At 34.7% G+C, this 16548-nt stretch overlaps 1 protein-coding gene and 1 pseudogene across 6 annotated transcripts in view; both read right to left on the minus strand.

The window, feature by feature from the left end:
* SPATA5 (spermatogenesis associated 5) overlaps nucleotides 1-16548 on the minus strand; it is a 351116-nt gene that overhangs the window by 246683 nt on the left and 87885 nt on the right. For all 6 annotated transcript variants that reach the window (XR_003125408.3, XM_025420546.3, XM_025420547.3 and 3 more), the window contains exon 13: nucleotides 16346-16425. Coding sequence is in view for 5 of the 6 variants with exons in the window: in XM_025420546.3 (XP_025276331.1) it covers nucleotides 16346-16425 (80 nt within the window). In the remaining variant the exon portion in view is untranslated. The remainder of the gene's footprint in view (nucleotides 1-16345; nucleotides 16426-16548) is intronic.
* LOC112642688 (developmental pluripotency-associated protein 2-like) lies at nucleotides 6057-11792 on the minus strand (annotated as a pseudogene).

Raw genomic sequence — 16548 nt, forward strand, 5'->3', positions numbered from 1 at the left:
TTATGAGAACACTAAAATTATTAATATCTTTTCTTATAGGCAAAGAAAACAAAAGACAAAAGAGGCTGGGAAGTTAAGCAGATTTGTTTTTTTTTTACTTTAAAACAATTTTAAAGTTTTAAACATTTAACCAGTTTAAATAATTTGTTTTGATAATTAAGCATGTTAAACAATTAAAAAAATTTTAACATAAGCCTTGCCTTTATATTCTAAATAAAATGTGTTGACACTATAGTTATAAATTTATCTACAAAACACATCTCTTTCCCTCAGAAAGAAGTTGCATAAACAAATGCATTATATATATTTTTAGGTTTTATTTATTTATTTTAGAGAGAGAGAGAGAGCGAGCACAAGTAGGAGGGGTTGAGGGAGAGGGAGAAAGAAATTCAAGCAGACTCAGTGCTGAGCCCAAGACAAGGCTTGATCTCATGACCCTGAGATCATGACCTGAACCAAAATCAAGAGTCAGACACTTTAACGAACTGCATCACCCAGGAGCCCCACAAATGCATTATTTTTAACAAGTCATTTCCAATACCACTTAAACTGAAGAAATCTAACTGATGTTATACTGGATTTTGAAATAAAAATCTAGAGGAAAGCAAAATTGTGTCATATTCTACATATTCCATTTTCCTGTAAACAATATTCTACATGCTTAAAACTCTACCTATACAACATACATAGAGTTGTCCAAGTGACAATAACATTTAGTAATTAAACATTTGAAGAGTCTATCAAAATCAGAGATTTCTTAAGATTCCTTGCTCACCTTGTTGGGCTGACTTAAAAATAATCTCCAGAACAAGATCTCGGATTTCCATAAAAAAAAAAAAATTAAGTTCCCTTGTTCCTGATAAACCATTTGCTTGTAGCATTATTAAAATTCAGTATATATTCTGCTTGCACAAGGCAGTTTATCTGTGCCTGACTTACAGTCTCAGGAACATGGACTGTTCTGATCTCTCACAGATGTGAGGGAAAACCTTCATAAATAATTATAGAAAATACCTACTGTTCGTTGAGTATCTACCTCTTAGACACTGTGTTGATAACAAATGACACATATGTAACTTGCTCTGTGCTGTGAATCCCATGTACTACTTTATTCATCCCAATAACAGCACCGTGAGGTAAATCCAACTTTTAATCTCATTTTATAGATAAGAAAACTGAGACAGAGAGGTTGAGCAATTTGCCCAAGAATTCCACAGCTAGCAAATGGCAGAGGTAGGATCTGAATACATACCTATTTGATTCCAGAGTCTATACTCTTTCCATAACATCATAAAGCATAAATAACTTCAGAGTTTTGCAAACCAAATACACCAACATGCCAAAGTAAGGCTGAGAGGTTGAGCAATTTGCCCAAGAATTCCACAGCTAGCAAATGGCAGAGGTAGGATCTGAATACATACCTATTTGATTCCAGAGTCTATACTCTTTCCATAACATCATAAAGCATAAATAACTTCAGAGTTTTGCAAACCAAATACACCAACATGCCAAAGTAAGGCTGAAGTGTCTAAAACAGCCATCTTTTAAACCAGCACACAGTGAGGGAGATGGGGAAGATGTTTTTATAGTTGAAGGAAAACACTTAATTGTACTCTTCAGTACAATTAAATCGATGCCAATTAAAAAATAACCACCAAAATTCAAAAACTGAAAGCAAAAACTATTGAATGAATGTCAAAAATACCTTGAGTTTTCTAGCTTAAAACTATGCTGTCAGAGTATGATCAATATTCAGCATGAACCTAACAATAAATAAGCTATTTTAAATTAACAGGATATCCTATAAAAGTAGAGACATACATAGTGAGTTATATTCTCCAGCTGTCCTAAGCTCTGTAAGCTGCATATGCTCTGCATAACTGTAGCTTTGTATAAACTGTTAACATAGAGAATGACATAAAAGTATGTATTTTTCCATTTTGCCATGACTTCCAGTAAAAATTCCAAGCTAACATAGGCAACACTCATTACATCTGTATAGTTTTGACTAAAACACAGTGTTAGAGAAACAAGTAATCCTTAACTTCACAGTTCAAATTACACTTTGCCAAAAGCAGTTTTTTAAAGAGAATTGTTTCATACTCCTGGACATCCCCACACTACTGTCATGAATGTAATTCAATAAAATAAATAATAAGGAAAATTATTGTATGTTTGCCCACACTAATTCTCTGAAAAGAAAGTCAAATAATTGAAGCAAAGAAAATGCTTCTAAACATGCATCATTTCTTAGTGCCATATAGAAATGGTGACACAAAAAATTAAAATTCTATACTTATTATAATGAATTATTATTTTTTAAAGCTTTTAACTTCCAGTTAACATACAGCATATTAGTTTCAGGTATTCAACACAGTGATTCAACACTGCCATATAATACCAGGTGCTCATCAAAACAAGTACACTCTTTAATCCCTATCACACACTTAATCCATCCCTCCACCCAACTGACTTCTGGGAACTGTCACTTTGTTCTCTATAGTCAAGAGGCTGCTTTTGGGTTGCCCCCACTTTTCTCCTTTGCTTAAATTCCACATATTAGAGAAATATGGTATTTGTCTTTCTCTAACTTACTACACTTAGAATAATACTCTCTAGCTCCATCCATATCATTGCAAATGGCAAGATTTCATTCTAGTTTTTGGCTAATATTCCGATAGATAGATAGATAGATAGATAGATAGATAGATAGATATAGATATAGACCATCTCTTCCTTACCCACTTAGTCAATGGACACTTGGGCTGATTCTATAATTTGGCTATTATAGATAATGCTGCTATAAACATTGAGGTGCATGTATCCTTTGGAATTAGTATTTTTGTATTCTTTGGGTAAATAATGAGTACAACAATTGCTGGATCATTGGGAAGTTCTATTTTTAACTTTCTGAGGAATCTTCCTACTGTTTTTCACAGTGGTTGCACTTGTTTGCATTTACAACAACAGTGCAGGAGGGTTCCCATTTCTGCACATCTTCATCAACACCTGTTGTTTCTTGTGTTGTTGTTAGCCATTCTGACAGGTGTGAGGTGATATTTCACTACAGTTTTGATTTCCATTTCCCTAATAATGAGTGATGTTGATCATCTTTTCATGTGTCTGTTGATGATATGTAGGTCTTCTTTGGAAAAACATCTATTCATTGATCTATTCATTCTTCTGTTCATTTTTAGTTGGATTATTCACTTGAGGGCATTTGGTTTAATAAGTTCTTTATATATTAACCTTTTATCAGATATGTCATTCACAGATATCTTCTCCTATTCCATAGGTTGCCTTTAAGTTTTGCTGATTGATTGTTCCCTTTGCTGTGCAGAAGTTTTTTATTTGGATGAAGTCCCAATAAATATTTTTGCTTTTGTTTCCCTTGCCTCAGGAGATATATCTAGAAAGAATTTGCTAAAGCCAATGTCAAAGAAGTTATGGCCTGGGTTCTATGATTTCAGATCCCATATTTAGGTACTTAATTCATTTTATTTAGTAGTCCAGTTTCATTCTTCTGCATGTTGCTGTCCAGTTTTCCCAATATCATTTGTTAAAGAAGTGGTCTTTTACCCACTGGATACTTTTTCCCTTCTTTGTTGAAGATTAATTTTTTTAAAGATTTTATTTATTTGACAGAGAGAGAGAGCACAAGCAGGGAGAGTGCAGGCAGAAGGAGAGGGAGCAGCAGGCTCCTCGCTAAGCAAGGAGCCCCATGTAGGGCTTGATCCCAGGACCCTGAGATCATCATCTGAGCTGAAGGCAGAGGCTTAACAAACTGAGCCACCCAGGCACCTAGAAGATTGATTAACCAAATAGCTGTAGGTTCATTTCTAGGTTTTCTATTCCGTTCTATTGAATCTATATATCTATTTTTATGCTAGTACCATATTGCTTCAATTACTAACAGCTTTGTAATATAACTTGAAGTCTGGAATTGTGACGCCTCCGATTTTGCTTTTCTTTTTCAAGGTTGCTTTGGCTATTCAGGGTCTTTTGTGGTTCCATATAAATTTTAAGATTATCTGTTCTAGCTCTGTGAAAAATGCTGGTAGTATTTTGATAGGGTTGCATTAAATGTGTAGATGCTTTCAGTAGTATACATGTTTTCAAAATATTTGTTGTCAGCCCATGAGCATGAAATGTCCTTTTTTTGTGTGTGACATCTTCAATTTCTCTCATCAGTGTTTTATAGTTTTCAGGGTATAGGTCTTTCACTTCTTTGGATTTGTTTAATCCTAGGTATCTTATTATTTTTGGTACAATTGTAAATGGGATTCCTTAATTTCTCTTTCTGCTGCTTTATTATTAGTGTATAGCATTATCCTGATACCAAAACCAGGTAAAGACACCACAACAAAAGAGAACTACAGGCCAATATCCCTGAAGAAAACAGAAACAGAAATTCTCAATAAGATACTAGCAAACCAAACCCGACAATACATTAAAAAAATCATTCACCACAATCAAGTGGGATTCATTCTTGGGTTGCAACAGTGGTTTACTATTTGTTAATCAATCAATGTGATATACCACATTAATAAAAGAAAGGATAAGAATCATATGATCATTTCAATAGATGCAAAAAAAGCATTTGACAAAGTACAACAACCATTCATAAGGAAAACTCTCAACAAAGTAGGTTTAGAGGAAACATATCTCAACATAATAAAGGCCACATATGAAAACCCCACAGCTAATTCTAATTTTAGTGTATGTGCTGCTGAAGCGAGCACCACAGTTAATTCCCAAGAAAAACTAAGAGCTTTTCCTCTACAATCAGGAACAAGACAGGGATGTCCACTCTCACCACTGTTATTTAACATAGTACTAGAAGTCCCAGCCACAGTAATCAGACAATAAAAAGAAATAAAGTTATCCAAATGGGCAAGGAAGAAGTAAAACTTTCACTATTTGCAGATGACATGATACTTTATATATAGAAAACCTGAAGAGGCAACCAAAAAACTGTTAGAACTGATAAATGCATTCAGTTAAAGTCACAGGATATAATGAATTACTACATAATATGAAGTTTTATTTTATTTAGTTTTTTACAAATCTTAAGCCATTTATATCAATATCAATAATCTGAATATACAAATTAAAGAAAGAGAAAGAGAAGACAAGTCAGACTAGGAAACATATTTGACTTATTCAATAAAAGAATATCACTCAAAATACAAAAGGACTCTTAAAACCCAAAGAATAAGAAAATGACAGGTGGAAAAATGGGCAAAAAATCTAGATACCTCACCAAAGATATACAGATGATATATAAGCATATGAAATGATTCTGCACATTTCAGGTCATTAGGGACTTGCAAATTAAAATAATGAAATACTTCTACACACCCATTGGGATGGCCAAAATCCAAAGCACTGATACCATCGAATCTGGTAAGGATGTGGAGCAACAAGAACTCTCAATCATTGCTGGTGGGAATGGAAAATGGTACAGTCACTTTGGAAAACAGTTTGGCAGTTTCTTATAAAACTAAACATACTTTTACCCCACGTTCCAACAATCATGCTCCTGAGTATTTATATTAGTTGAAACGTATGCCTGCACAATAACCTGTACATAAATGTTTGTAGCAGCTTTATCATAATTGCCAAAAGGTGGAAGCAGCCTGGATGACTTAATACGTGAATGAATACACAAACTAAGGTACATGCGGGCAATGGACCATTCATCACTAAGAAGTGGAAATATTAAGCCATGAAAAGGAGGAATCTAAAACGCATACTGTTGTGAAATTAGTCAAGGCTATCATGAGTCCAAATGTATGGCAATCTAGAAAAGGCAAAGCTATGGAGTGGTCAGGAGTTGGAGGGAAGAGAGTGTTGAATAGATGGAATATGAAAATTTTAGAGTAGGGAAGCTATTTTGAGGACACTGAATAGTGGATATAAGTGGTCATTATATACTTGTCAAAGTCCATAGACTATACCATACCAAAGTGAACCCTTTTGTAAACTATGAGCTTTGAATGATAATGGTAAGTCAATGTAGGTTCAACAATTGTACCACTCTGGTGCAGGCTGCTGATAGTAGGGGAAGGGGGTAGAGCAGTATTTCAGAACTCTGTACTTTCTGCTCAATTTTTCTGAAAACCTAAAACTTTAAAAAAAATCCATTAATTAAAACAGAACTAAATTATATTCTATAGAACTAAATACTTGAAGCAGGAGGAGCAGTCACTTCATGGCAAGCCTCAAGTACAGAATCCAGACACTCACATCCGTATTCAAGGTATCAAGTGATGCTGAGGCTAAGACAGAAGGCAGCAATCACTGGGATGCAAGTCAGTGGCAGCTCGGGGTTCTCCACCATGTATTCTGTAGTAAGATATGGCCCATTCAAATTAAATGATGTTGGTGTGTTCAAACGAGGTCGCTTTTCTTCCCCAATACAATTAATCTTTTCATCATCTTCTTATTTATCTTAGCACATTTGAGGTATAACATATTATCTTCTAGGCCTCGGGATGGGAAGTGCAGGCAGGTAATAGGAAGAGAAAGATCATCTTTTGGGAATGTCAGGCACCCAGGCCTGACCTACATGAAACTGGAGGCGAACCCAATCTTGTGTATCTGCCAGGAGAGGTCTGCCATGGACCACACACCACCTGACACGAGAGGCTTGCAGCAGAAAGGTCTCAACAGAAGCAGGAATGGAACGTGAATTCACAGTTGGATTGATTGGCTCTTACAGCAATTCTTGACCATGCTGTCAACATGCCTTCTTGTTACCACTTTGACTGTATTAAGTCCTCCCTCCCTCTCACTCTTCTTACAACTTTTCCAAATCCTTGCTTCCTTGGCCACCATCTTGCATTTCCTCAAACATGACTGCAATTTAGCCTCTGGTGATGTTTCAGGAATCATCTTTACATTGTCACCACACTCTTGGTTTATTTCAGAGTAAGCATGTTTCTGGAGACTCAGAAAAACCTCTATTTTCTGGGTCATCAGTACCCAAATTAAATTGTTGGCACCAGTTCTGCAAAGTGTCCCAATATACTTTATTAACTGGAGGCAAACTGGCTGACAAGAGAAGGACTGGTATACTACAACACCTACGTTTTGGGCAAAACCTGAGTTGTTCACTTATTTGAGGATGACAAACTTTATCGCTTGATTTCACGCTGATGTCTGAAGTTGAAGAAACACTTGGTTCCATTTGTTCTTCATTAGGTTCCTCATTAACTGGAACCAATGTGAGAATCACACTTTATTCTTCTATACCTCATCAGAGAAATTCTGCTCATTGTTCTCATAAATTGAGTACGCCACTGCTAGTAATGCTCAGGGGAAGGCAAAGCCAGCAATGTTAGGACATCAGCCCTTCACTCCATTTCACCTCCATAATAAGACATTTTAAAAATCATTCCAGTAAAACCTTTACTGGTTACTCATTGGGAAGGTTGCTTGAATTTGGAAAAGAGCTTTGATATTCAAAAGCTAAGGTTCAAATGCCAACTTTATTTTTTTGTGTGTAATCTGTGGTAAAGGTACATAAACTCTTGAACCTCAATTCTTTCAAAACACGAGTAGGCTCATACCTTTCTCAAAATTAGATAAAATGTATAAAGAATCTAGCACAATACTCAGCACAAAGAAAATGCTAACAAGTAGTAGTTATAGGCATTATCATTATTGTAATTATCAATGTTATAATTGTCTTAATAAAAATATCTCTAACTTTTTTAAGTTATCTTAACAAACTAATAAGGGGTGCGCTGGTATATAATGGTTGCTGACACAAAGCATGAACATGACATATGATAGACAATTTTCAGAAGTTAGTACAGCACATGTTAGTACATACACCCAGATTCAGTTATCAAATTTCCTTCATTTTGCTATGAAAACCACCAACATAATACTAAGATAAGAACTCCCCCTCTAAGGCTCTTCATTACTATTAGGCATGCCCAAACCAGTAAGCCTAATAAACTAAAGTAAGATACTTTATTTCTGTAAGATGTATTAGTAGGAGATTGCTATACATTGGTACTGAAGAGTTCTTTACATTTTAGTGTTAACCGTGTATTAGCTGTGCAAATGTAATAACAGCTTGGCTCTGCTATTATGAGTCGTCAAGGAATGATTTATTTTGAATAGCTAAAATTTCAAGATAAGGATACTTTTATACTTCTCAGATATTTAAATTTTTTTAAAATGAAAAACCTTCTAGAAGAGACAAATATAATTCACTTATAAGATTGTGTTCTCAGGTACAGAAATGCTTGGATCAAGTGTGACTACAATAAGTCAAGTCTTATTGAATGGCCTTTTGGGTAGAGGGTAACTTAGTGACCCTTCTAAAGAATTAATTAGTGTACCAAGGATGGCAAGAATCTTTTTCAAAATGTCTTCTTACTGACTTAAAAAGTATGATCTACATTATTGTTACTATCCTTTGTTAACCATTTAATTACATTGCTATCAGGTACATTATAAAGAGTATCTGTCATTCTGTATCCTTAGCACAACTGACAAATTTTTGTGAGTCCAGATCCACTTTCAGAGTTACTGTGTATAAAAACTTTCAATTTTTTTGAAAAAAGTATCACTTAGCACTTCATTTAATTCTTTCTAGAACTCTGACAGGTGAATGTATTCCAAAGCTTACAATTTATAATGAAGATGATGGTGCTTCAATGAACATAAGACAAGTGAGAAAATTCTGAAAGACAGTCTCAGTGTTTAATTTTAAAAGAAATCTGGTTTATAAAGGACACCAAAATATAGTGTTTTCTTAGACTCCACTAACAACCAGCTAAGTGAACCTAATCTCTAGTTTTCTATAAGCCTTCATTCACATATTCAAAAAATAAATGTGTGGGTGCTTCTTTGCTAAGCACTATCTAGACATCTGAGACAAGAGCATGAAGATATTAGAGAGAGAGAGAGAGAGATCCTTCTAGTTTTAAAATTCTGTATTCTGTGCTGGTATTGTATAGGACCCAAGTAAACTTATTTTTTTAATAAAAATATTCATATTCAAAAACTTATTACTGACACCTCCAACTGGCACTTCTAAACAGAAAGAAGTGAAACTCCTACTTGTCCAATTTGCTATTTGTTATAGGAGGAAATGGTGGCTATAGTTAATGTTGATGATTAGGTGAAGGAAATTCTTTGGATTCCCATTACCCATGCTGCCTTTGCCCTTTATTTCCACAGATCATTGAGAGCTAGCTGGAGAATAGCATAGTGAAAATGTTTTATGGGCTGAGAAATATTCTTGGCTGACTTTCAAAGCTGCAGTAGGAAACAAAAACCATTAAACTGACATCCTAGGAAATCAAAACCAACTCCAAGAAAAAGCTTAAAAACAAATGTGTAATCACTAACATAATGAAATGATTTTATAAAACTTTATTATCTGCTAGAGATAGGCAACACAACAATGGAAAAAAGATGTTCAGCTGCACAAAATACTGAAGCTAGACTTTCCTAAAACATTAATTCTCTTTTCCCTTCATAAGTCAAGCCCCTTTTCCAAATTATTCCTATTCAAAAGTCATACAGTGCCATGGACCGAGGGGATGTTTATGATATCTTAAAATGGGTTCGTAAACTACAGCCACAGGCTAAATCTAGTCAGCCAACTGTTTTCTTACTTGATTGCATATTCTCTATGGCTGCTTTTGCACTACAGCAGCAGAGATGAATAGTTGTATAGAGACTATAGGCCAAAAAGACAAAAATATTTGCTAACTGGCCTATTATAGAAAACGTGTGCCAACTTGTATCCTATGGAAATCTCACTGCTGTGACAGTAATGATTGAAATGATTTTATCCTTTAATACTAATATTTTCACAAAAATGATTTTCTTTCATCTTCTTCAATAAAATAAAATGTCCCATCATTTGCCCCTTCATATGATTTCTAAATTATAGACTGGCATCTCATCTATCCAATTTAAATTTTTTCTAGTATACATTTTTAAATGTCATCAAGTTCTAAATGGTAGGCATCTGACTTTGTTTCTTAAAACTACCTCCCACCCCCATAGTCAGTATTCATGCTTGGGAGAGACCTAAAAGAAGTCTAAAGAAGGCTAACCAAACACATACTACTCTGAACACAAGCATTACCTATGATAATTTTCTTAATGCACGTAAAACACAAGCAAATGTTCATTTCAAAGACAAGACAGCTACGAGACCTATGTGTCCTACAACAACAACAAAAAATTTCCAATTTCTAATAAACGCTGCAACAGACCTCTCCAAGGAAAGTCATAGCTTTAATCTGTGGTATAGTATTCAGCCACAATGCACAGACAACACAAAGCAAAAAAAGTATTCATAAACTCTGCTATACTTTATGGAACTATTATAATGCAAAATGTGTAACACTTTGCTTTTTTCTTCAGCATTTAATAGTAAGAGTTTACAAGTGTGAAAACTATGTTATATCTGAGGCAATTAAGTAAATTAGGAAAATCTGCATACCAGGAACAAGGCATTTAATTTAGTAAATTGAAATACAGATTTACAAACCAGTGGTTAAAAGTATTTAATAAGTGGTTACTGTTAGAGTTTCTTAAACATAAAAAAATATTCTCTAAATATTTAGATACATGAGAATTTTTACCACAACATAAACACACTTTTTCTGTCTCAAATCCTGATAGTCTAAGAGGCAGCATGAGTACAGTTCAAAGAGCAGTGAATCAGAAGATATGAATTCTAGTCTTGTCCAGGCCACAAAAGACTTATGTGCCCCTTCTCTTAATATCGAGGGGCTTCTGTTCTTCTGAAGACTAAAAGTTAAACTAGATGACTTCTAAGAACTTTTTCAACCATAAAATTTTATGATTTTATGAAAATTTTAAAACCACCATAAATATCACATTAGAAAAATGTATAAGCCTCCTTGAAAGTGTCATTTAGAGAAATGATTCCCACAAAAATTTCTTCTACAGTGCTTCTTAGTGTCGTGAATTCACTGAATTTACCAGAAGTCTGGATTTGATGTAAAAGAGGCTATTCCATTTCCTGATCATTATTTTAAAATTCAGAGCTCTTTTCAGAATGCTGCTAAGCCTGAAACCTTCAATTTCAAAGAAAGCTGGAACTTCTTATTTTCTCCCCCAACCACTCCAAGTACTAATTCTTGACGATTAAGTGCAGTAACAAAGTAGTTAATATCACAGATTCCCAACACCTCAAGAAGCTATCATTTAGTCAGCTTTTAACTGGGCACTTAATCTTTTTCATTTTTCTATATATTTAATCATCATTTTACATTCTAGTCATAAAACAATATTCCAAATATTTTTTATATTTAATAGCACTGTGTTTATAAATCAAAAGAGATCTTCTTTCTCCCAAGTAACACTACTACATTTCTTCTATTCCTTTTTTAAAAGATTTTATTTATTTGAGAGAGAGAATAGAGTGAGCACGCATGTGCACAGGTGAGGTGGGGGGAGGGACAGAGAGAGATAATCTCAAGCAGATTCTACGTTGAGTGCAGAGTCAGACACAGGGCTCAAACCCATGACCCACGAGATGATAACCTGAGCTGAAACCAAAAAATCAGACGCTCAACTGACTGTGACGCCCAGGCACCCCACTTTCTTCTATTTCTAAGATACAAACTTTTTTCATATTTAAAATTTTTTAAATCAAGATGTCTCTTGGAGTTGATGACTTCTCAGCACCATAATCACAGTTTAAGGCTACGTTTTTCATCAGTAATGGTACATATAATAATGATGTGTCTTAAAACTAAAGGCATCTTAGACTGACGAAATGCCATGTTGCCTCTCATCTGTAGAATACTTTTTCTAATTTCCCAAATGTTTCTGTTTCATCCACTAGAACGTAAACTCTGTTGAGACAGAATTTATTTCAATGTCTATTACTGTATTTCTATTTACATGGAAATTATTATTAGTAGAATATATATGCAGAAATTATAATAAATACTAAAGTTTTGTAAGCAGTTACTACTAAAATGCCAGACACTGTGTCAAGCACTTTATAAGTATTTAATTCTAACAACCTAAAATTTGTTACTACTATCATCTCCAATTTACAAATGAATAAACAAAGGTATGTCCTAGGTCCTGTTCACTGTTTTACCTTCAACATAAAGCCTGTTGCAAAATAAGCATTCAATAAATATTTACTGAACAAGTGAGTAAATGAATGCCTGCAAAGGAATGTCACAACAGCTCACTTAGAGTCATTACTAAAGTAAGTCACAGAGAAAATGCACAATAAATTACAAGCTTGAAAGGTTAGTTAACCACTCACTTATATGTGGAATCCTAGAATCTGGTATGGTTCAAGTCAAAAAAGTGGCTCAGAGTATCTGTTCTGGAGTCAAAATACCTAAATTCAAATCCCAGCTCTGCTTTTAATGTACATGACCTTAAGCTAAGATATTGATGCATCTATATATCTAAGCTTTCTCATCAGTAAAATGGAGATGAAAATAGGACCCACACTTTCTGAGGCTGCTGTGATAATTACAAGTTAAAAAAAAGACCATAACATAGTGAATGAGGTCCAAACAAGGGGAGTCACATTATTTGGAAGTTAATTAAACAAATAAAATGAGCCTCTTTAGCTCCAGAGACATGTTCCTAGTTTTGAACCTCTTCTAATCCTGCTTGAGGTTTGGCATTACCAGGCCATCAACGTCAGGAAAAGAGGATGATTTGGAATCCTGTGACTAACTAAAATGTCCTAGACCAAGTAAGTTCTTCTAGTCCTCTCCAAGTTAGTCAGTGGCCATTTCCTCCATCAGAGGAGACTAGGTTAAGAGAATATACGATATGACTCTATATGTCTCCACTTCTGAGGAGAGGACTGCTGCTTAAGACAAGACTGACTGATGATGTATGGCCCAGCTTGCTCTCTCCTCCCCACTATGACTTCAAAAGGGTAAATATTTAAGCTAGTTGGGAGGTGAGGCAGAGTACTGGAGTCAACTGTCAATTGTATCCTACCTTGCATTAATGCAGGGTCCTTTCTCTGAGTTTTTTCTTTACCTGTATGTAAAGCACTTAAAACAGTTACTAGTACATAACAAGCACTAAATGAATATTACCTAACATCATTATTAGCCCAGGATAGTTCAAATCTCTTCCTTACCTCAGTGCTTTACTCTCTGATATAATATCTATTTTTCAAAGAGCTCTACTACTTTAACAGTACTTTCAGTTTTCCCAAATCTTATGGAGATATTTTAAAACACTTCATAAAGGAAATCTTATAACATTTTCTCCAACTCATAATATGAATTCAGAACACCCAGAATTTAAATGGCATTCAGAAAAAAAGAAGTAAACATCAGGCTTAATTATTTTTCAAATCCCCAAGAAATTTAAATGGGACAGGAAGGAGGAGAAAATAATGGTTGTAATTAGATACTTTTATAAGCATGAACAATCTTTCATTCCAAAAGCACAACTATTTCTAAAGCTAAGCACAAAATTCATCAATGCTCTATTTATAATGTGCTTGCTGGCTGCAAAACTCAGTTTCATGGCTACTTTGACTAACTTTAAATAGTCAAATAATTGATTTAACATAAGGGTAATAGGGACTATAGTATACCATAATTTTCTGCTCAATTTTTTAAACATCTTAAGTTTAGAAATTAAAATTTTGATAAGAAGAAACAATCTTTTTATGCCATTTTATGTCATTTTTGAACTAGTCATATGGGTTTGACCTGAATGTTATCATAGAAAACATAAAAACATGGAACAAATGAAATCAATAGCTATTCCATAGCCCAGCATTATGAAGAAATGCTTCCTAGTTTATGGAATTCTTAATTTTTCTATGTTTTCTCTTTCTTTAGCAACGCATAAAATTGGTTCAGTATCTTGAAAATATTATACTTTTGGTATCTATCAATAGCTGGTTTTTCAATTTCTAGGAATAGTCCAAATAGCTGAAGAACAAAAATATACATGTGGAGGTTTTATATGTTTAGTTTTGGGTGCCAGTATTCTAATTAGATAAAACAATCACTTTCTAGGCAATGTTGGCCCATTACACACACACACACACACACACACACACACACACGCAAAAAAAAAAAGAGAGAGAGAGAGAAAAAAAGAGTATCAATGTTTGAGATTCTTATGTCTATGAAAAAAAAAAATCTACATAAGACTTAGTACATCGGGATCCCTGGGTGGCTCAGCGGTTCAGCGCCTGCCTTTGGCCCAGGGCGCAATTCTGGAGTCCCGGGATCGAGTCCCACGTCGGGCTCCCGGCATGGAGCCTGCTTCTCCCTCCTCCTGTGTCTCTGCCTCTCTCTCTCTCTGTCTATCATGAATAAATAAATAAATCTTAAAAAAAAAAAAAAAGACTTAGTACATCTAAGTACATCTTAGTACATCTACTTTTGGTACAACCAGAAGTCCCTACTTCGGACAATTAGCATTATGTTTGTTATCATGCTCAGCTGTTTCCTTCCTTCCTTCCTTCCTTCCTTCCTTCCTTCCTTCCTTCCTTCCTTCCTTCCTTCCTTCCTTCCTTCCTTCCTTCCTTCCCTCCCTCCTTCCCTCCTTCCCTCCTTCCTTCCTAAGTAGCCTCCATGTACAGCAGGAGCTTGAACTCACAATCCTGAGATGAAAACTTGAGCTGAGATCAAAAGCTGGACACTTTAGTGAGCCACTGAGAAGCCCCTCATTGTTATCTGAATTATCAACAATTTTGAGCAAAACATTTTCTATACAAAGGAAACACCATGGAATTTATTTGACCTTGGTCTGAACAAGCCACTGAGGAAGGGAGGTATGCAATCCACAATATGATGAAAATTATTAGGGGAAATGATATCTGGAGGCTGCAAATCATTAGCAGCTCTAATATATTTGCAAACTTCTACTGAGCCAAATCACCTGCAAAAACAGGATAGTCCTATCAAGTGCCTTGTCTGGTTTTTCACACCATTTTATTTCAAAAGCATTTTATGAGAACTCTGCTACATATTCTACCTCCCATCTGGTTCATATTTAACAATGTATCCCACCCTGTTCCTTTTTAGGCTCCAAAAATGTCTCTGATGTTATGTAATTGTGGCAGGTCACACTACTTTCAGCAAACTTCTCTGGCTTCTTTTTCTTCTCTTGTAGTTAAGGTGAACTTGGGCTCTTTGTAGCCTTTTGTGGCACCTACCTCGGAAGTAATAAGAGCATCCAAATGCTTCAACTCATAAAATAAAAAGACTAGTAGGTATTTACAGGATATCGAATGGGTAGAGTGAAAAGCAGGACAGACTACTTCCTGGTAATAGTCTCCTAATGACAGTTTATATTTTCATCTGATGAGAGCTATATACCAGGAAGGAAGAGACCACCAATGCCTCTTATAGATTTTAATACTGGGGTCTCTAATGTGCCTTCTACCATCACTGTAATTATCATCAGCAAAACTTTTATAATCAATATACACATCAAGAAGGTATGGACAAAGCACACAAATTAACATTCTCTACATAAAGTACTTGAGTGTATAATCCTCAAAAGGACCTCTAAACATTTATGGTTTTTTTGTTTTGTTTTGTTTTTGTTTTTTTTTTATTTTGATAAACATAGAGAGAGAGGCAGAGACACAGGAGGGAGAAGCAGGCTCCATGCTGGGAGCCTGACGTGGGACTTGATCCAGGGACTCCAGGATCCGCCCTGGGCCAAAGGCAGGCACTAAACTGCTGAGCCACCCAGGGATCCCAACATTTGTAGAAGAAAAAAAATCATACTTGTAAATAGTTCTGATACACACACACAAATGTATGCATACATATACATACACACATATATTTACATCTGTATACCTATATACACATCTGTTTAAAATTATGTAAATAATAATCTTTACTGTTTAAGATTCAGGAACAAAACTATTAATACTAATTTTTATTCTACTATAACTGTATTTTAGGAAACAATCTAATCTAGAGAATACTAAAATCTATAAAAATAGCACCTTTTATTATATAATTGGTTTTACTGTATTGGATAATTATTCTTAATGGAATTTTGTTTACAGTTTTTATCATACATATATAACAACCCAAAGTTTGATAGTGCCAGGGGTCTCTGTAAGTAATAAGCTATAGAAATTAATTCAAATGCCCCAAATGGATATCACTGTTTAAAAAATATTTATATAAAAGTATTATAAAGTGATAACATGAAATAGTTGAGTACAAGAGAAAAAAACTACATGAATTAAAAAATGTTTTTAGGCCAAATGTATTAATAAATAAAATGTGTGTAAGAAATGCTATTTACTTTATAATATAACTGTAGATATTTAATAGCAGTTCTTTTAAATATTTCTTACCTCCCCCTTTCAATTGCTAAGGCATCAAGTTCATCAAAGAAAATAATGGAAGGGGACACCGCTCTTGCTTTTCGGAAGATCTGGTGAAAAGAGTTCCACATTAGCTAAAGATCAGCAAACCTCAGAAAATTCTGCAGTTGGCTTTAGTTTGGAACTATGTGAAAAACTAAATCTATTATGTACAAGTCAACCAGCTCAATCAT

The sequence above is a fragment of the Canis lupus genome, chromosome 19 (assembly GCF_003254725.2).
Source record: "Canis lupus dingo isolate Sandy chromosome 19, ASM325472v2, whole genome shotgun sequence".
Taxonomy (NCBI): Eukaryota; Metazoa; Chordata; class Mammalia; order Carnivora; family Canidae; genus Canis; species Canis lupus.